Source organism: Pagrus pagrus (genome assembly GCF_965226575.1).
Source record: "Pagrus pagrus genome assembly, chromosome: 15".
Taxonomy (NCBI): Eukaryota; Metazoa; Chordata; class Actinopteri; order Spariformes; family Sparidae; genus Pagrus; species Pagrus pagrus.
The window spans coordinates 5343010-5364586 of record NC_140199.1 but is presented as its reverse complement, the minus strand read 5'-3'; the positions used below and the strand labels follow the sequence as shown (position 1 = coordinate 5364586).

Below are 21577 nucleotides of genomic sequence, written 5' to 3'. Positions count from 1 at the left end.
CTGCCCTGCAAAGGCGGCCTTTTATTGCTTCATGTCTGTGATCATAATGTGAAGAATAAGTGAGCACAAAAGAGGCTTATGACACATAAAAAACTAAAATAACTGCAGTGTGTGGGGATGGTAACATACATCTGAGTTTAAGCACTTGGATAAAAGATGAGAGGATATACACCCATAAAATTAGGCTGCAGTAGGTTTCAAGTAGCAGGAGTCAGTATTAAGATTTTGGGTTTTATTTTACTGGGCTACTTTACTTTGAATGGTTCTGGGTTGCGTGATCTGACTATTAAGAAGTCATTGTCGGTCTCACTGTTTAACTTTCTTTGATTGAGGGGTATGTGCATTTGTCTGAAAGATATGAGCTGTAAAGGTTGATCACAATGGTGTGACGAAAAAAGAATGACAGTCGGGGTAAGAGGGAAGGGAATAAGTGTGCATGTGTGTGCCTTTCAGAGAGCGGATACTGTATCATCCCAACGAAATGCTGACAATACTCAGAGGAGGAAGCCGCCGACAGACTTCCTGTCTACCTGTCCATCAGACATTAGGGGAGAGGATATTGTGGATTATTTGTACTGTAATACAGCAGTTGTGAAAGATGAAACATCAGACTACAGCGCTGCGATGCATACTAAAACAGGCACTCTGCTGCAATACACACAGGCACACCCATGTATAATGTCTCAGACTCTCACCACAGACTGCACCAATGCAAGGCATGAAAGGCTATTATCTTGTAATATACTGTGTAACAGGACTGAAGACTGCAGTGTGAGACAAGCAAACAAGATGTCGAATGTAGATATCTGGGTCATAAGAGGTGACAATCCCATTGGGATTCACTTGAATGTCAATCGATTACCCTCCGGGCTCCTTCCAGATGAAAATGAGGGATTTATTCACCTTGGCTGGAATCGTGTCCAACTTCAGTGGATCATTACACATGCCTTGTTTTTAGGTTGCTGTAAATGTTTTTACTATGTCGTAGCACATATTAAACATATAGCCAAGACTGCCTTAGTTGAAATTGTACTTCCTGCAATGTGACTATTAAACATGCATTATCCATACACTCAAATGCTGCTCATACTCACTTTCCCATGACTGTTTATATTTATAAGGTATTTGTACATATTTGTCTACAACAAGGCCCGGTTTGCTTTTTGTATTTTGTCGAGCAAGTTTTATGTTTCCAGCATCAACAATGGCTAATTCTTGGATTAAACAGCAGGACACAATCCCTCCTGACTGGCGGCTGTAGCTCAGGAGGTCGAGCGGCTCATCTAGTATACGGAAGGTCGCTGACGATACTGAACCCCCAAATTGCTCCTGATGAGCAGTTGGCATCTTGCATCAGTGTATGAATGTGGGTGTGAATGGGTGCATTTAGATACTGTCCTGTCTGGGGATCTCTTTTTGGCTTGCACAGCCCGAGGTTCCCCCATTAAGTAGTGTGAGTGATGCTGTCTCTTTCTTGCTTGGACAGAGGGTCTAAGATTAATGGGGGTCAAGTGAACTTCACTACATTGGCTGCGTTTCTTTCTTGTAAAGAAAATCCTTTCTAGACCAGTTGTGTTATAGCATTGTTTAAAGTACAACAGCTACGATAAAAAACATCTTAAATATCTTAAAACGGAGAAATACTGACCGGAATTGAATTGAAAAAAAGAGTGACAGGAATTTAATCATCACTAGCAAATCTCACACTTTGATAAGGGATCTCTGGGATCTGCAATACTAAAAGACCAAAGCCATTGCCACTTTTTACCAAAGACAGTAAAAATGAAAGAAATGACAGTGACAGCTAAAATGCTTTCAAAATACTGTTTACTCACAGATGTAACAGGCCTATTATAAATAGCTTAGCTATAAATGCATTTTTTATACCTGACCTACTTGGCAATTTCTGATTCAGCAAAGAAAGCATCACGAGAATGGCTGAGAGTGGGACGAGACAAATGACAAAGGGAAAAGGGAAAGAAATGAGCAGAAAGAGGGGGGCTGCTCTCACTTTGCTATGCTATCAGTCAGAGTGTGGCCTTTGCTATCAGGACATATGTAGCAGTGCAAACACAATCTGTGCGACTGTCACTTCCCAGACTGCCTGATAAACTGAACACACACCACGCAAACCCACACATACTGGGCCTGACAAGAAAAAGGCAAACTATGAGTTATAATCTGCATCAAGCTTGTGTAATGCAGTGATCACAGGGAGTGATAAGCACTGAATGTCCTCAATGCACGCCAAGTAGTTCTCATTTTCAGCCACTGATTGTATTTCTTTTACCGGTTTAAAATGAGATTTCACCAGAAGGAGTCTCTTCTATTGTTTTGTCTCTGTTTCATTATTTTTAATATGGCTCATTCGTTGTCACATTATTGCTCTCATTTAAGCACCAAAACTGTGGTGGAAGCTGTGTCTTCAGTCATATTTTGTTGAAACATTGTATAACGATGATAAAGAAGAAGTGGATTATGCTTTGTAAGTGGTTTCTGTTGTCTGTCTTTTTGTTTCTGTCATTTTGAAACTTATTGTCTGCCAATAGACACTTCACCTTTTGAATCCCTTGCAATCAACAGCACTGTAGCTGTTCTTTGAGAAGGATAAAAACTATTAATATGACCTTTAAGACACCAGAAGCTATGTGAAGTTGTATTGAGGTGTGTGTGTGTGTGTGTCACTTAGTTGCTCTAGTCTACACTGACAGTCAGTCTCTGTGTATGAGGCAACGGAGAGCTGGGTCAATGACACAGAGTTAACACTGAAAGCACTGAAGCCAGACTCAAGTGTCTGGTGTGTAAGTTACAGTTCTCACTAATCAGCTTACTTGATTGTGCTTGTTTGTGTGTGTGTGTGTGTGTGTGTGTGTGTGTGTGTGTGTGTGTGTGTAATCGGGCTGTCAGTGAGATTGTCCTGCAAATAGTCAACGATACAACAGTGGGAGGGTTGGCACACACGACATTCAGCGACACACGCAATACTTCCCCTCAAACAAGCGGTCAGGACAAGAAGGGAGACATCAACCGCTGTCATTTCGGTTCCTGCCTCCAAAGCCTCAAAACTCAAGTTGACAGGAATCGATGGTTGAACCCTTGCTCTCGCATAGGGAGGGCTAAGCTTGCGATGCTCACAGGACCAGAGAACAAATAAATACAGATTTGGACATCAGATAAGCATTCGTGTAAGCCCTAGTGTGTACTGTAAGTTTGTAGCTGTTGTACCTGTGACTAAATGTGTCACAGGGCAAGTTTCTGTAACTGTAAAATGTTAAATAAAATGTAACTTTCAAGATTAAACAAAAACTGTGCATGAAGTGTGTGACCATTTGTGCATGAATGATATTATTCGATTGTCATTCTGACAGTAAACATACATCTTTATTAGATCAGTTTCTTCTGACTTCTGAATAAACTTGTGTCACTTTCATTATTTTCCCAAGTTTGACCCTCACAGTTGCTTAGTGGCCATATTTTCATTAATGATTGACACACGTCACTCACCCCATTGCCGTACTGGATTAAGGTTTGTCATATCACTCCTTTGATAAAGACTATTGTTAACATCCATACAGTATCTAATGCTACAAATAATCTATACATAAAGAAGGTATCAGGTGGAGTGTGAACCGGGACTGCACAATATTTTTCCAGACATTTACAGACTTTATTACTCCCAATGAGGGCCTGAAGACATCAAGCATGAAGACTCTTTTTGAAGCAGCTGCAATTTAAATTCAGTACGCAGCCTAGTTTGTTTCAAGTCAGCTTCGTGTTATTTTTGAGAAATGTACAAATTTTGCTTGAAAGGAAAGCTGCATGTAGACACGCTCGAGCTTCAAAGCAGAGATAGACCAACTGAAGGTCAAGTGTGGTTATGGATCTGCCATGACTGAGAAGAGAGGCTCTGTAACAGCAAGTTACAAACAATAAAGCAGGTTGGTTGGACGGATGAAAGCGAGGATCAGAAGCTCTGAAGCTCCGCCTGCCTTGAGGGATGGAGGTCAGATTAAAGTTATCTAAATCTTAGCTCTGAGAAGGCATATAGGGAGCAGAGAAGAGGGAGCTGTCAAAAACAAGGACTCTAGGTGGTGACGGCTGTCAGGAGAAGAAAATGAAATGTTTCTTTGCTGACAGGACTGGCCTATGGGTGAAGGGTAAAACTCTCCACAGAAAGATTTTGGGAGCTGCTGGAAGATAAATTGTATAAGTCTGTGCTGAGACCTCAAGACCAAAATCTGAAATTATAGCCAATAAAACTAATGAGCATTGTCTATACATACTGTCAAAAAGTACTGACAGACGTCAGTTATGAAGTCCATGTGTTAGAGGCTACAAGAGAAGTGTACACACTGGCAGTAGTATGCATCTTTTCGTCTTCTTGCTTCAGTCGACTGGCTCATCTCCAGCAGCTTTCATTCCTCCCTTATCATTAGATTTCTGCAGTGGCGAGGGAGCCACATAAACTGTACGTCTGAAAAAGCCTCTGTGGGGGAGAGCTCAAAGCAACGCATTTTCTATGCAAACTAATGGAGTATTTCCACGGTGTAACTCTCATGAGAAAGACACAAGGCAGATTAACACAAGTGAGACTCTTGTGCAAACTTCGGCTTCTATATTAGCAAGGCAAAAACAACACTAATGGCTGACATCCTTCAACATCAAGACAGTGATGAAAACACTGTCATCATAAAGGATGGCACAACAGAAGCTTTAGTAAGAGATCAGGCACAGACGAAATCATTAAAATCAAGTGTTAAGGAGCAGCTCTAAAATAAAGAAGGGAATTAAAGGAGGCCGCCTTTCAGTGGGCTAACTGAGATAATAAAATCTCTCCTTCCTATACCAGCTTGCTAACAGCCCCAAGGAGAGATCGACACAGTCAGAATCACAGTCATCATGTGCTACAAGAGCACCAACAGCAGAGAAACAAGGAGCCCTGGCGAGGACAGCAACGTCTGTTTCTTAAGGCAATGTAACATGAGCAGTCAGGCGGCCGTAGCTTCAGCAGCGATATTACTTGCTTATCAAAGTGATTTTCCATTACAAACAAATTAAATGGGAGGAAAATTTCATAACAGAAGAGAAGTTTTGAAAGTTGTGAATGTTGCTTGTGGCTGCTGGCAAATACAACTGCTTTCTTCATTTTGTTATAATTTCTTTGCCTGTTTTTGTCTTCTCTCATTTTATCATCGAACATAGTTTGCTGCTTGTGGCTGGGAGCATGTAGCGAAGCCCACACACATTGCAGTAACTGCAGTAAAGAATATCAAGTATAGATTAGTCTGCAGAAGTGGTAAATTACTGTTCTACCCAAGGGGTTATGATAAATTACCACCACCATGTCCAACCACAGGCTAACTTTTTTTTACTACAGTAAGGACAGGGAGTTTACTGCCCCGCAGAGATCACATCTCTGCCTCACAGAATAGGAGGGTAGGGGAAAAACTGTTTTTTACTACAGGGCGAGGACATTACATTTTTGGCCCAAATCTGCTGCAAGTTTTTTACATCCTAAATTCCACCTGCACCAACTAGATTTTCAGGCAGTATGAATTTATCAGCCTGCAGATGCAGCACTGCTCTGCAGGCTGATAAATGATGAGTAGTCTCCAGGGCCATGTGTTTCTTTGCCTGACAGCAGCAGACATAGACACACCAGCAGAGTTTTCATCACTTTTAACACTCCATTGACTGCCTCACCACCCTGCAATGTTTCGTGTCTCTTGGTGTGTGTGTGGAAGTGGGTGTGTAAATGTCTATTTGTGTCCATAATTGCAGCACAACTACACTTGGGTGGATTCCACTGCAACGCAGTTAAAGTGACATTATCGGAAGCAGGAAAAGAGAAAAAGATGTGAGGGGAGGCATTAATGATAGTGTGAGAGCTGCCCCAGATGACAGCAGTGGGTTTGGTGCAAGAAAACAATTGCTGAATTACAGGAGGGGGGGAGAAAAAGAGCTGCAAGCTGCACTGAGAAGGCAAAACAATCGGCAGAGTTAAATCATCGGCAAATGCTATAATTAAGGAAGTGATAAGCGAGAACACAAATTAGAACAACTCAGCTAGCAACTATGAAAACACTTGTTTGTGTTTGTTCGCTGTTTTGGCATTTTTCTGGCATCAGTACATATTTACAATAACATTCGGACAAAGAAACACAAGCAAACATTTCAAGGTAAATCAAAGACTGAAGCCTCAATACCAAACTACACCAAGACCCTCTGTGAACAATGAAATTATTAAACTCAGAAAGAGTGTTAGTTTCTTTGAAACCTTATCGCCATCAACAACAAATTGTGTGGTTTCTGGAGTTTCTGCACAACACATACAACTGCACTGTGCTACCTGGCAGTGAAATCATCTCCTGCTGCCATACTTTATACGCAGGAATGTATCAAGGCCTTCAAATTTGAATAGAATAGAGAGCCACGTCAGAAAAGTTGGCAGGAAGATGTTTCTTTGGCAGAGACATGATGGACGCTTGCCATAATGCACACATGTTCAACAGAAGACTACATGTCACAGCCTGACACACGCTGGTCACTTCCAGTGAAACAGTGAGCCATTACTCAACCGACAGCCTGATGCCTGCACTGTGGTTTTGCATAACTGACACTGATTTACACAGTTTTCTCTTTTAGTATTTAGTAACGCTTTGATTGTGTGACAATACAATGAGTAAGCCAGTAGAGATTTGGTGTGTTGCTCAAGGACATGTTGATGGAATCATGCTAGTAAATTCACACCTTCTGACAGTTGTGGGAATCAACTGAAAGAGTTTCTTTCATCGAAACTCAGTTTACGGATTTGTTAAAAGGTGTGTTCCTCACTGCAATTGTGCAATGAACAAATTGTGCAATTTAATCTAATAAGTAGATTATTGGTCCTTTTATCAGTGCTGGAAAAAAACGTCAAAGTTATATGTATATTAGTTCCAAATAATGGTTATTGGTCACCTTGATTATGAATTGATTACAGTATTGGAGAGGCCCTGAAATAAACCTATTGGTCACTCCCTCATTTTAAGTATATAACAACTGCACAGCTGAGAAATCATCTCCTTTTCAGGAGTTAGACATTTGTATTTGGAAATCTAACCAGCAAAGCCAATTTCAATTCAAGTGGAAAATTGAAAGAATGAAAGCATGGTGAGTTTGCATGAATAACGAATAACTTGGGCTGAAACATGTACGACACATATATCACGTGTTGCAGAGCTGCTATGACGATTCAAAGATTAAATGCTGAAAAATAAATCAATTCCTGCGACGCGGGCATCCCCAGCGGGACCACCAAACACCTTGAAAGAGACATGTAAATCCACTTGAGTGAGAGTGTTTGTGTTCAGAGTTTCTTAATACCTATGAAATGACTGACGGTGTGTATGTGTCTGTTAGTGAGCCTTCAGGGTTTCTGCACAGTCCTTGACTGATATGAAGACTCACAACTCTTGAACCTTCCCTGTCTTGTCATGCGGCAGCGAGGCAAGAAGTCTTGATTAGCCACGCTTGTATGTAACCAGATAGGCTTACCATGTAATCAATAGCGTCTCTGTGTTGTTTCCAGTGTGTATAACTCTCAAATCCTTGCTACACGTGTCAACATGTCACTCTTGGCTTTTGACGATGTTTTCAAACTATTTCACCAGACAGGTTGACTAAAAAGACATTCTTGCACCAGCCTCAGGGGGTTACTAACAGAGTGAAGGTAACATTCGTGCTTTAGTTCAGACTGAGTTGCCTTTCACTCTTGGGGTTAAACCCTCTTGATACTTGGAAAGACAAAACCCACGACTGTGTGATCACAAGCTTCTATTCTAGACAATACGAACATATTATCCCAAAGCACTAAGGTTGGGCAATATCTACCAGACTGGCATACGATGACAGGGAAATAGTAAATCCAAATGTTACGATGGTAGAGGGGGCTCAGTGGTCAGCCATCAGTCCATCAACAACACAGTCTTGTAGAAGTACATCAAAATGAGTTAACACACAAATTAACACAAAACAGAAACCAGCAGAGAGCAGATAAGGTGTCACACAGATGCTGTATGATGCATCCGTCCACATTAAGAAACTGAGCAAGATACATGGAGTCATGCTTCAAGTTGCTTTGTGTGGTGCATTCAAGAACTAATGAAAACCTCTGATTGAAAATATGGAATTGGAGGCCTGACACAATATGTTTACATATTTCTATGTTATCAGAAAGTAATAACTGACAAGACAGACAAGAGCTTTTGTGCTGTTTCTGTGCATCTTTGTCTTGCCTATGTGCAACCACACACACAACCCACAGACTTTTCCGCACAATAATGCACAGGAAGTCTTATCAAATCAAATAACACATGGGTTAAATATGCAAAGAGACAGATACGGTGCTTGGACACTGTTATAAAAGATGAAAGAGGGTATGAGGGGAATAATAAATTGTCCACTCTGGCCAAGTGCTTAGCAGCAGCAGAGTGAGATATTAAACAATTAAAGCAGGCACTGCTCCATCACACCAGTATGTATGTTTAATATTTGTAGAAGCTTTAATGAAAATGTTATATGTGTCTCTGAGCTTGGCCGTTATGAGTGGAAAAAATAATGCTAACCGGATATTTGGCCTTTGTTTGGTTTGTTGTTTCTTTTAGACAAATCCACTTGTTTATGTTGATAAGGAAACAGACTGAATATACAAAATGAGCAGGATAACACTGTAGAGCACCTACATGTGTGTATGAACATAACACTACAAATAACACTAAAATTATAATCAATTTCTATAGAAGGTTTAACTACAGGTTTACAATTTTGTACCTATTGTGTGTGCCAAGGAGGTTAGATTTCCAATCCTGACCTGAAAGATCGTCTCATAACATAATTACCTGTTACAGATGAAAAGCAACAGAAAATACGGTTCGTTTTTTCATCAAAGATGTTAAGTATCAAGTTTCAAAAAGGGGAGTGCTGCAACACTGTGTGAGTGGTGCTTCATTTCATTGGCAAACACAAACACTGAAGTCATTAATGTTTTAATGGCTAGTCTGAATTGATTCTAGAGTCTGAAATGGGTGTGTGAGTGGAATGCTAACTCCCCTCTGCTCCACATTGGAGTCGACTACAGCAATTAGAGCAACGGACTGAGACCAAAAAACTACTTTACAAACACAAAATATGACAGGAAACACCCCTAATCCTAGGCTCCTTCTCTGTCACCACTTCCCTTACTATTCTTTAAGCTAATGGCCCCCCAAAAAAGATATCTTTAGCTGGAAGAAGAGAAAAATGTAGAGGGGGGAAAAACAAGGTGAAAGCTCTCTGAAGTAGTAAAATCATTGATTTGCTCACAGGCAGACAGTCACCACTTCATTTGGCTGAACAGCCACTGATGAAGGCAACAGTCTGCAACGTATCTCAGTGCACTAACATTCAAGACACACGTATAGTATAGTGTGCTTTGGGAGGATTGCATCAGGTAATCTGGCAGGTCTGTGCTTTGTTTTGTAATGTTCTGCATTAGCAACTAAGCTAAACTGCTGTAAGATGCGGGTCGCTGTTGTTCAAGAGGTTGAACAGGTTGTCCACTAAGCGGAAGGTCAGTGGTTTGATCTCTTGATCCCCAAGCTGCATGTAGAAGTATCCCTGGCCAAGGTACTGAACCCCAAATTTCTCTTCATGTTGGCACCTTGAATTGCAGCCTCTGCCATCAGATTATGAATGTGTGTGTGAATGGGTGAATGTGACAAGTGTTGTAAAGCGCTTTGTGTGGTCAGTAGACTGGAAAAGCACTATATAAAAGCGGGGGCCTATTGAGCTTTTCACCATGTAATCAATGTTATTGTTACCATCAGAGAAGATTCAAGCACCAAAACATTTATTCTGGCTGGATGAAGATGCTCATGTCATCACCCCACATCCACATGATAAGAGGAGTCAGGTGACTGATCAGACCTACCGCTGCCTTCACACATACAGATGATACAAAGTAGTACACAGTCTCTGGACTCTCACGAATCTGTAAATTTCTGGTTGTGTTGTAGTGAGACAGTTGTTTTCTGATGTAGTCGAACTTCTTCAACTTTTCTCTCTAGTTCTCTTTTAAGCCATTTCAGTCGCGTTCATGTGAAAAGCAAGTGCAACACTATGCACGTCCTTCAGGAGAGATGATCTAAAATCGGCCTTATTCCCAAATTTAAACATTACATTTCCCATCTCACGACAAAGGCCGACTCTAACTGCACCTTTAAGTGTGGTTGACAACAACTACAAACATGTTTGATTTCAACCGTGGATGGACAGAATGTTGCACGCACTAGTTCATATCGAGTAAAGCCCAGCCCTAAGGCGGGGGAATCACACATGAAGACGCAGCTAAACAGACCCTTGACCTTTCTTACCTTCAGATTATTAAGTGTCAGCCAAGCGTATAAAATGCTTTCCTATTTCACACAATGTACATTCAAAAACACCCACATCTTTATGTACAGGCACACATGCATAACAACAGTGACACAAATCAAGGGTTCAGCCGCTCTTCCTGTTACTGATTGCAGATATGAAAGGGCCGTGGGTTTTCAAAAATCACTTCTGAAGGCTTCAGGATCTGAGACCCATTTGAGCTCCGGGGACTGTTTCCAGTCTGCATAGATGGAAAGTTTCCACTGCAACAATAACATACCGTACTGATGAAGTCTAAGGAAGGCAGAAACCGTGCGCCAACGCTTTCTCGCACACTTTGAGCCAGGCGCGCACACATACACAAAAAATATTCACTTGAAGACAAGCAGAGACCCTGACGCAACACTCTCAGCCTCACAAAAGGATGTGACTCCTTGCTTCAGTAGTCATTTGCATAGTATTTCATGCCGTGAGGCAGACATTTCAGATGCCGACATGACGACAGACTTTGTAAACAAAATAATCCACAGCAAAGTAGTTTTTGAACAAAATCAAAACAAATTTACATTGTATGTCACGCATACAACAGAGAAGAGCTCATTTATACAACAACATATGGCTTTATTATGTACATATATCCTCCATTGAATAACATAAAAGAGCTGTGTTCTGATTGCGAAACAAAGCATATTACCGACTGTGCACTGAGCCCACCCACCCTTTGCTCTGGGAAGAGATGTACATTTTTCTCATTCCATTCTCCAACACGTTAACATCTGTCCCAGGTCTAAGCTCCATGGGGCTGGGTTAGTCACGCCTACGGCAAGCTGCTTGAGAATCCATGTCTGTAGGCTACATCTTTTCTTCACAGGACCCAGCTTTTCACTCATTACTGGACACATACCTGCAGGCTCAAGTGTAGCATATATCCAGCTATCTCTCTGACTTATCTTCACCTCTGAAGACACACCCTATAGCTGCCCCACCATCGTTCATTCATTCTTTGCTACAGAAATGTCTTTGGGCATTACCAGCTGCTACTGCGGATGTGCAACTCTCACCAAAGATGAGCAATAAGCAGGATGTGTCACTGATTAGCAACTTCCATCATCAGCTCCAGAAAAAAAACAAGACTGCTATAAAACTTCTGGATGTAGTCTGATCTGCTGCTTTCAACTGTTCCCTGTTTTACTGTCACATTCATGATGAATATGACAAGAGGAGAATATACAAAGAAAGGAAAATTGTTTCCTAGCAATGGGAAAGGAGTCAAAAGACCTACGTGTATGTGCTAAATTTGGTGTAAAAAGGGTATTAGTGTCAAAACAATTAATCCCTTCAGTTGGTATTATTTTGGAAAGACAAAAACTGGACCTTTTTGGAAAAAGCACTGACCAAAAATAGTGACAAGTGGGAGAAACAAGGAAAGTTGTGCTATAAGTAAGCTGTCAAGAATGACTTCCCAGTCAGCAGCTCATATTTTCCGTGAATATACCATGAATGACGACGCAGTTAAGCTTTAACTGAAGTTTAAAACTTCTCCCACAGTTTCCCTACTTCCGATGAGGTCGGAGGTCAGATCAGTTTGCCAACAGCATCCCTGGAGCCGGTACGGTTTTAGTGGTTTGCTCAAGGACATTTCAGTGAGCGCGAGGGCGGCTTGAACCCAGCCCCTCAGGTTGAAGGGAAATCTCTCCGCCTGCCTACTCAAGACTCAATCCAAACAAATTCAACATCAGCGCACAAGGGGGGGAAAAAAAGAAACATAGCAATTTTACAAGGCAGCCAGCCCCTCCCAGCAAGCAGACATGCCTGCACACCAAGGAGACCGAGTGTGTAAGTGTCTGTGTGTAAATTATGGCCACCAGGAACGAGCTCGGCATTCCAGCACAGACAGAGACGCACAGTTTTCATGAGGCGTAAATGACAGCAGCACTGTGGTCGACTGTTACTCCCCCCCCCAAAAAAACTCACCATTTCTTAGTGCATTCCACCATCAGCTCCTGATAGGAAGCCACGAACTGGAATTTGGAGGCATGCTTCCCCACACGTTGCAGTCTCTTCCAAACCGAGGCCATGTTTCTTTGGGAACGGGTAGTTTCTCTGCACCTATCCCGCCCTGGACTTCCTTCTTTGGGCTTCCTTTGCACGAATTCACGCTAATGTTTACAGGTTTCTGAGCGCATCCAACCCGCGTAGATACATAGTTAATGTCGTGGCTGCTTGGTCTCTAAAAGCTCCCTGATAGATGCACAAAATGTAAGGACACGGAATCTCTGCAGCAGTGGTCGAGCTGTGATTTGACGGCGCGCATGATGAAAATTATTCCATAATTTCGAAAGGCGTGAGGAGTAATCCGCTCGGTGCAAACATCGTTATCTCCATCTGGTGATCCTCCTGTAAATGACAGAAAACAGACACAGTCAGTAGAGCAACAGACGGACTGTGAAGCCCCGGCATTCCGGAGTATCCTCGCTGATTTCTAACGTTTGACGCCAAGTAACTCCACCAACACTCAACGTCCTCGATACAGAGATGCTTTGTCCGTCTAACAGCTTTCCCCTCACTGTCGCCGGTAGCTGTGTAGATGTTAAACCGACTCCCATTTATCCAACATCGCCAGCGTAACACTTTGTCAATGTGTACGAATGTGTGGAGGACTCCAGCACCAGCACTTCTGCTGCCAGCACGGCGTGCCGGGGGGGCTATTCACTGGCGTGGCAAGCTAACTTGGGATGTTTGGTAATAAAATATGAATTTATGTAATGTGACACAGTGGCAGAGGAGCGGTGACATTACGATAAAACAAGTCGTGTTAACCACCCAGTTTAGAAAAGCCGCACTAGGAGACACCACCCAAAAACTGAGACGCAAATAAACATTTTGTAAACATGGAATATTTGGTGGAATGTCTCTGAATCCAGGGAATAGCCGGAGCCGTTGCGCTCCGCTAACCGGGATGATTCAGCTGCTAGGCTAACGACTTAACATGTGAAACTAGGTTAACTGTGTCTGAATGACACTCACCTCACTGTGGCATCCAAAGCATTATCCGTTAGCTGGCCTTGTCGGCAGGGTGGAGAGATGGCGAGCTGTCTACAACAAAGTAGCAGCCGAGCGAGCGTAGCCCGCTTGCAAGCTAATTATCGCCTTCTTTGCAGCAGTACCGACACCAGCCATACAGCTAGCTAGGCTGCTAGCGACGGCGGCTAGCCATCACAACACGGCAGGAGCGGAAACCGTTGCTTGCCACTTGACACATTTGCTCCACAGGTAAGCCAAAGCTTTAAGTCTCAGGCCCGAGCCAGACACGACATTTAATTGAGTTTGTCCCAAAAAGTAAGTTAAAGAAAAGTGTTGCAGCCAGAGGCAGGAATTCCCACGGCAAAGTAGTCCAATTGTTACTGATAGTTTGACGCTCTGCTCCTCCGGAGTGCGTACAGCTAACGGGAATTCAAACAGCTTCCTGTTCGGGGTGTTAAAAATAAAATAATTACTGACGACAGTAACGAAATAGCTATAAAAGCGGACATATATGTGCTTGTTTTTTATCATGAATGTGTTTTGCTGATTTTTTCTTCTATTAAACGACAGATTTGAGATATGTCTATCCGTGATTTTCGTTCAATCTGTGATAAATTGATTTTATTTTGAAGGCTAATCCTGATGCATCCGGTCTTGGTCTAGGTATATATGGCCAGCTTGATGCCGCCTCTCCATCATTTCGCCTGCCGCCTGGATGACTGAAGAAACGCCCCCGGGCAGCAGCCATTGGTGGGATTTTTGTGCCATTTACAGGTTGTTTACAGATTCATGAGGCATTTCTGGGTTGTTGTTATCACACTCCAACATCCATCAGAGACATTTAATCCTTGACTGTGTCTCCAGATAAATGCTTTCTGGCTCTGGGTTTCCCTTGATTTCTGTTGTCCTTTAGACTCCAGAATCACCAGCCAACTGTACACGATCAATAAATCAATTGGTTGTGTATATAGTCCCCAAAGCACAGTTTGAAGCTATATTGTTTTATGACTGTTATCATTAAAGGTGCACTATGTAGTTTTGGGGGAAGAAATTTTCATCAGAAGAGAAAGATCTTCATTGACTGATTTTTTATGGACAAACTAAATAAACTAATTCTCTTTGTTTTCATGACTTAATGAACAAACTGACCTGAGAGGACAACATCATTTCATACTGTTTTACTTTGTTTATGTTTGCCAGATCATGTCAGACCTTCAAAAAGCTTGTTTATTCAGTCACTGTTGTATTACTACCTCATTAACATTGTAAATATTAAAACTCTGAGTTAGAATTTCTTCAAAAACTACACAGTACCCCGTTAAATATTCTTATATCGCCTGTGTGTAAAGGTTTTTAGGTAAAGGAAGACCTCAGCCTAACTAGCAAAGTCATTTCAAACATTTTTGGATGAAAAAAAAAACACTTTTAGTTCAGACACGACACTAGTATCAAAGCTCATCCCCTCAGGGCCGTGCTAATGAGGATGAGACTTCCATTTCCTGCTCCTGTCACGTTAATAAGTGAGTGCTAACCTTGTAGCCCTGCATGCGGGGGGGGGGGGTCTTTTTCACATGTTGAGGGGAAATAAAACACCCACCATCCATCAGAAATCTATACCCCCCTCCTCAACACACACACACACACACACACCATCACACATCCTTCACACTCCCTGGTTGTAACCACAGGCTCGTAAAAGCAGGGAGGAAGGAGGAAGAAGGAGGCCAGCACTGCAGAGGGAAAGACAATATGAGGCAGATTAATTTAATCTCCCAAAAAGATATGGGCGTAATAACAGGAAATTGATATCTTATCCTTTTATATATTCCTCAGGGTTATAAACTGAAGGAGAGATGGTGGTTTTATTTTCCTTTCTTTCTCTCCCTCTCTCTCTCGTTTTTATATTTTCTTTTTTTTATTTAAAATCATCAGGGAGATCCTGCAGAATATAAAATAACAACGTGCCAGTATTTCTCATGAGCACCTTTTAATAGTTATAAACATTCACCCGAGAGCCATATCTGTAAGTAAACCGACAATTTTCAGCTCGAATGGGTTTGGATTTGCTCTGAAAATGACAGGAAATGTGTTGAACTGAACTGCAAAAACTTCCACAACATCATGTTCAACGCTAGAATGTTTCACAGATGAATTATTTGAGATCAAACGCCTCCTGTCTGTCTCACCGTCTCCACACAAAGCAGTTTTTCAGATCAGCTTTCATTCAGATGCCTGTTTGTTAACTGAGAACATTTCGGGGTTTAGGGGTCAGAGCCGATTTGACAGCGGGGAGCCCGCTGATCCCGCTGCTCTGCGTCGCCTGTTTACATTTTACTCTGACAGATTACAGGGAGCCTCCCTTTATGTGTCAAGGAATGCTTTGATGTGACAAATGACCCGGTGCTAAATGACGCTTTGTGTGTCTGCCCACATGTCAGCGGAGGCCTCAATTCATACATAACACAGGAGGAGGACGGGCCTGCCGGTGTGTGAAAGAAAGAGTCTATTATAGAGGGACAGTGAGGGAGAGTGGCAAAGGTCAAGTGGACTCCTGTATGTAAATCCTCCTTCCTTTTTTTTTCTCGTCTGGTTCCCGAACACAAAGAAATGATCGCTCGCATCCCCGGGTTGCCAAATTTTGTATTTTCTATTTTTATGCAGCTTTAATGGCTTAATAATTGGAGAACAACAGAGAAGGCAGATACTCATAATCTCACAGCAAAAGCCATTTCATCCCTTAATCACTTAAACAATGTTAATGCTTTACCAGGGAATCGTTTCATGTGCAAATACATTCTCGTCAGCCCAAAAAACACAAAGCGGGGCTGAAATATAGAAGAGCGCCGTGCCCCCGACTGAGATTTGCCCTAATTTGACCAAAATATATTCAGTTTGTGGATACTGTCACTTCTCCAGCCAGAGGAAATGATGAATCCGAGCTGAAGCGGGACGACCAGTCTCACTCCCATGATTGATGATTACCTGAATTATTAGAGTTGGAAACAGGTCATCTCTGCTTCTCATGACTCGTGATTTGTGAGCTTGTTTTGGATTTGTTTTGTCTTGTTCCACAAATGATTTCATGGCTCCCCAGAGGTCCCAAATCCATATGAGAGTTACTGCTCCTGCTCAATACAAAATGCCTTCTACAATACTATGAAGCACATTGCAGCTTCGGCTTCGTAGGCGTACTGCACAGATGGAATTTATCAGTAGTCCCACAGTTCTTCTTATTGTGGGCTTTTTTATCGATCGGGATATTGTCTCCAACTCACTGCGCAGCGAGAGTGCAAGTTTCACACCTAACTTCTCTCGGTTTCCCTTCTGTGGCGATCCAACAAAAACACGTCCTGCAGGATCTAAGCCAGCTCTTCAAGCGCAGAGATTCTGGCGTTTGGTGTCAGAGCCACTTGAAAAGACCTGTTAACAAAGCGGGGTCCTTTAGATACACGCCAAGTGAGTCTGAACCACTTCAGTGGAGCACAGATAGCCAAAAGTGTCACTGCTGACAGAACAGAAAAACACTTTACGTTACTACTTTCACTTCTCTTGGAATCAGTTCAATCAACAGGCTGCTTCAGAATGGATCTTTAGTCCCAGTGTGTCGCTGACTGCTATGCACAATGTGAACTGTTGTCAAGAAATACAACATAATGTTTAATACATGTGCAGAGGACACAGACGATTGGTCTATATGCTGTTTGAGAGGTGATAAAAAGCTGGTTGTGATGGCTATTAAAAGAGTTTAGTCTTCCAACGAAGTGAAAAAGCTACTTGATCTCCCTTTTTTACTGTCAACAAATCCCATGAAAATACCAAAACTGATGAGTAATTGATCCTATCACCTGTGTGTTGATATAACTTATCGCCCTTTTTTCATACACACTTGCTGGTTTGGCTTGACTCAGCTTGATTCTGGGTGTGTCAGCGCAGCGCAGCATCTCCATTACAACAGATCTTCATGCTTCAAGTAGCCTGGATGCACTTGCCTTGAGTCGATGACATTTAAAGCAGCGACCTCTATGGAGATGTTTACCATTGCACTGTGCAACAGTTGTTGGTGGCCAGCAACTTATCAGTACTATAATATTCAGGCTGTTGTAGCGATTTTGATTGCTGCTTGTTGCTTGAAAAACACAGATGGGATGACGAAATTGATCTAGAAGATCAAGATCAAGATATGTTAGAGCATGCGTGATGTATCTGCAGAGTTGGATTTTTCCTTTTTTTATCCATTGTATAAAAGAAACTGATACTAACATACTGGAAATACACATACCCTCCTACACTACTTCACTGGGGAAAAGAAACATGTCATTATCTGAACTAAAAAGACAACAGCTATTGAAAAGAACAAATTGTGTTTCTAGTTTTTTTTGGTTTTGTATTTGTCTTCTCTCGTGTGGGACAGAAGAGCAACAATCACACAGTGGAAAAACAAATTGAGTGGTTATAATCTAGAGGATTGTATTTTTCCACAGCTGAAGGTGGTGCCCAGCAAATGAACTTTTTACCCCTGTTTGACAAAAACAACACCACCTAGCTGCTCTCTGAAACTGTTTTGCCTTTTTGTGAAATGCAGATATTGTAGGGAAATCATAAAGCATTGCGACAGGGACTAACTGTACTAGATTTAAGGGATTTGTTGGCAATAACATAAATATAGAATAACTCGAGCCTTATCCTTAAGCACAAACAGCCTCAAGGATTTCCAGTCCCTGATAGCTGGACCTTCTGCCTCTCCTGTACATTATGTACGGTATGTCACAAGAGAAAATGTTGTGGTATTTTGAATTCTGACGTGTCGGGAACCCTCCAGAAAGATATATCCCCCATCGATCAACAGGGCAAAACCTAAACAACAAACAGAAGGTAACCGATCTGTATCTTCACCCGGCAGCTCGAGTTATCATCTCATATTTTTCCTCCTTCCACAGATTCCTTTTTGTGCTCGTCTCCCTGTGGAAATGTGAGTGCCACGCTTGCAGTGCCAGATAAGCATCATCTGCTTTGAAGTGCACCATCCTGACTCACGGCGGAGAGAGTCTGCTGGTATCTGTTGCGCGCTCCCAGTTACAGGAAGCCTCTGTGTTTGGATGACTGGATTTACAGATGGATAAAGGGCGCGGTCGTTTTCTCTTAGATCGCGCAATAAAGCCACAACTATGCATGCAATGCAAATTTGGTCACAACAGTTATTTTCTCCCTCCTCCATCACCTGTTTGCTATGTTTGCTTCTGCAGCCGATGCATACTCTTTTTCCCTTAGTTACTAAGGCTTGTTCTTCTGTAGGTCGGTGATAATGGCATTAACAGATCTGAATCCAGTTAGAGCTGCAATGATGAGTCAAGTGCTCGATTCTACTTTACTAATGGATTAATCATTTAATATTTCATGACCGTCACAGCTTCTCTCTGTCTTAACTTTTAGCAAAATCTAAAGTTTCTGTGTCTTGAACCATTGGTTGGACAAAACAAGACATTTGAAGATGTCATATTGGTTAGTCGCAACCCAATTGCCAGAATACATTTTGGCAAAGTACGTTTCTGCAAACCACGGATATGTTGCAACTTTACATTTCTTTGTGTTGCAACTTTATGTTTCTTGAGGTTCAATCTTATATTTTATGTTGCGACAACGCTGCCAATACTGTCTGGTAAGGTTTAGGCACAAATAAGACTTGGTTAGGGTTAGGGAATGATTGTGTTTTGGCTTAAAATACCAGCTTTGGTTGCCACCAACATGGCTGGAGATGTCCCAACTTCCTGTCAAAAATGTCGCCACAAAATCAGCAGGAAATTGTCCCAAGGTTTCTTTAAAAATATCCAGTGGTTTCACGCTTACAAATGTTAAAAATGCCATCTTGAGCGGCAGTCGGTGGCTTGGAAGCCTTCTCGTTTAACACCACCACCAGTTCCTTCACCTCCCGATAATAAGGTCAGGTCATAAACATGTAATCTGACCGGGATATGGCACGTTTTGTACAAAGGTCAATATGGTTTGGAGCCTGACACACAAAATGTGAACGTATCAGTGGTTCGCAGGAACATTTACTCAGAATCAAAGAGCAAAGAGTTTCTTTCTCGAGGAGCCAGTTAACTCACACTGTGTAACAACGCTCATAAATGCGATGAGATCCATCAAAGACGAGACAGAGGGATCAGTTTCTCCATCAACAACCAACCAGAATGCAATGCAGCCACAAGACACGCTACATTTGACTAAGGGACACAGGTGCAATCATAAAAATATTCCAATACGCCCACCGTTTACTGACAGCAACAAGCTCACACCTGCTCTGCTGTCGCTGCCAAAATTCGTTCTGGAAGAAAGATAGTTTCTCAGCTGAAGTAACAAGTCAGGTGGAGGGGAAAAGACTGGTTTTGTTTTATTTTATTTTAAGCTATATTTCTCTTGTCTGTATATATGTACCTCTGGTTTTAGTTTTCGATGCCAATAAAGCCCCCTTGACTTGAATTGAGTACAACGAATGTAAATCGTTTCACTTCATCACTAACTCCTGTAATAATTAGATCTCCATCTCCATCTCAAATGGATTAACAGTTTAAAAGTGGGAGTTTTCCATTAAAGACACAGATTTCACATCTATATCTATTAAGATGTGCCTCTGCTACAGTTTATGGACACTGGGTCACAGTAGACTTTGTGGCAGTGTCACACCACTCTGGTCAAAGCACCTCGATCTGCTACATCACTCTGAAATGAGAATTGAATGAATCTGTTTTGCCTCTGCTGAGGAGCAGCTTTTCAGGGAGCGCAAATTACCCATTTACACTCATCTGGGCGGTAATCAGATCCTTGTCTGTGTGAAATTAAACCTGCATTCAACCAGAAAGAGCCTGGACTGTGCACAAACTGCGCAATGATCCCTGGTTTGAAGAATCACTTTTCCTCAGGAGAAACATGGTGCTGATTACATACGGTCTGCTGGCTGCTGATAGTGAAAGGCAATACATCACATTCCCATTTTTATGCTGACTGTGACAGCGGGCTAGATATGCAGTGGCCGGTATTGCTTCACAATGATTACAAAATAAATGTTTACTCAAGCTGTCATGGTTTGAAATCCCATCATCTGCTGAGTGCAGCGGATCTGAAATATTTGAATGACCCGCAGTGAGGAGTTCAAGGTGCTTATTCTTTTCTCCCAAACTAGAAATGACAAAAATCCGTTAAAGGTCATCACATTTAGAGTAGTGAGTCTTCAAATTGATCAGGATATTTAATGTGTAAGCACAGAGCAAGCGACCCGATCGCCATAATAAATGTTAGCAGCCTACGTTTTTTGCAAACCACTGATATGCTGAAACTTTACATTTCTTTATGTTGCAACTTTACATTTCTTTAGGTTCAACACTGCACTTATGGCTTGGTTAGGGTTAGGAAAAGATCATGTTTTGGCTCAGGATACCTGCTTTGGTCGCTAAAAACATGGCTGAAGATGTTCCCAGGTCTCCTTAAAAACACTCGGCTTTGTCTCTAACAATAAGGTTGGAGATGTCCCAACTTCCCGTGAAAAATCTAATTTTTTGCTACCACAAACATGAAAATGTCCTGACTTTCCATCAAAAATATCAAATATTTGTGCTGAAGTGTTTCTGGCATTAAACACATCGGAAGCCATCCACACTTTCCTCTGGGAATCACGTTGTGAAGGAGAAGGGTCAGAGAAACGCTAATGTGTTAAATCACAGCAGTACGATGGTGTAACAGGAACACCCATGCACTGTTAACCTCCCCTGGCTCTGAGAGATGAAAGAGACTGAAAGGGAACAACCCAGAGAGATGTCAGTGGATCAGCACGCTGCTGCGAGATCATTAGCGAACAAGCGTCAGCCACTATCAGCTCTCTGAATGAACAGTGACAGTCCAGCAGACGAGTCGCTCTCCAGTTACTCTCCCCAAGAGAGAGCCCTCCACTTCCATTCACACAACCTGAACAAAGGCTAAATTAGTCTCTGAATGGCTGTCTTGGGGCTTCGGGGGACCCAGTCAGGCGGGGTTGAGTGCAGAATGACTTCCTTGTGAGCTCGACCACCACCGGCCTAGATTAGACTCTTCCGTCTGCCTTAATAAATAGCTTGTTAATTAGCAGCAGGGTGACTGGATGAAGTCATTAAGACATTCACAGCTGGAAGTA

The 21577-nt window shown here is 42.1% G+C and overlaps 1 protein-coding gene across 7 annotated transcripts in view; it reads right to left on the bottom strand.

Annotated features, from left to right (window-relative positions):
* The window catches only part of ehbp1 (EH domain binding protein 1), a 149982-nt gene extending 136167 nt beyond the window's left edge, over positions 1 to 13815 (bottom strand). For all 7 annotated transcript variants that reach the window (XM_084376010.1, XM_084376011.1, XM_084376014.1 and 4 more), the window contains exons 1-2: positions 13420 to 13815; positions 12367 to 12789 (exon numbers count right to left, since the gene is read on the bottom strand). In XM_084376010.1, coding sequence (XP_084232136.1) covers positions 12367 to 12470 — 104 coding nt within the window. In that variant the 5' untranslated portion in view covers positions 12471 to 12789; positions 13420 to 13815. The remainder of the gene's footprint in view (positions 1 to 12366; positions 12790 to 13419) is intronic.
* Between the last annotated feature and the right edge of the window lie 7762 nt (positions 13816 to 21577).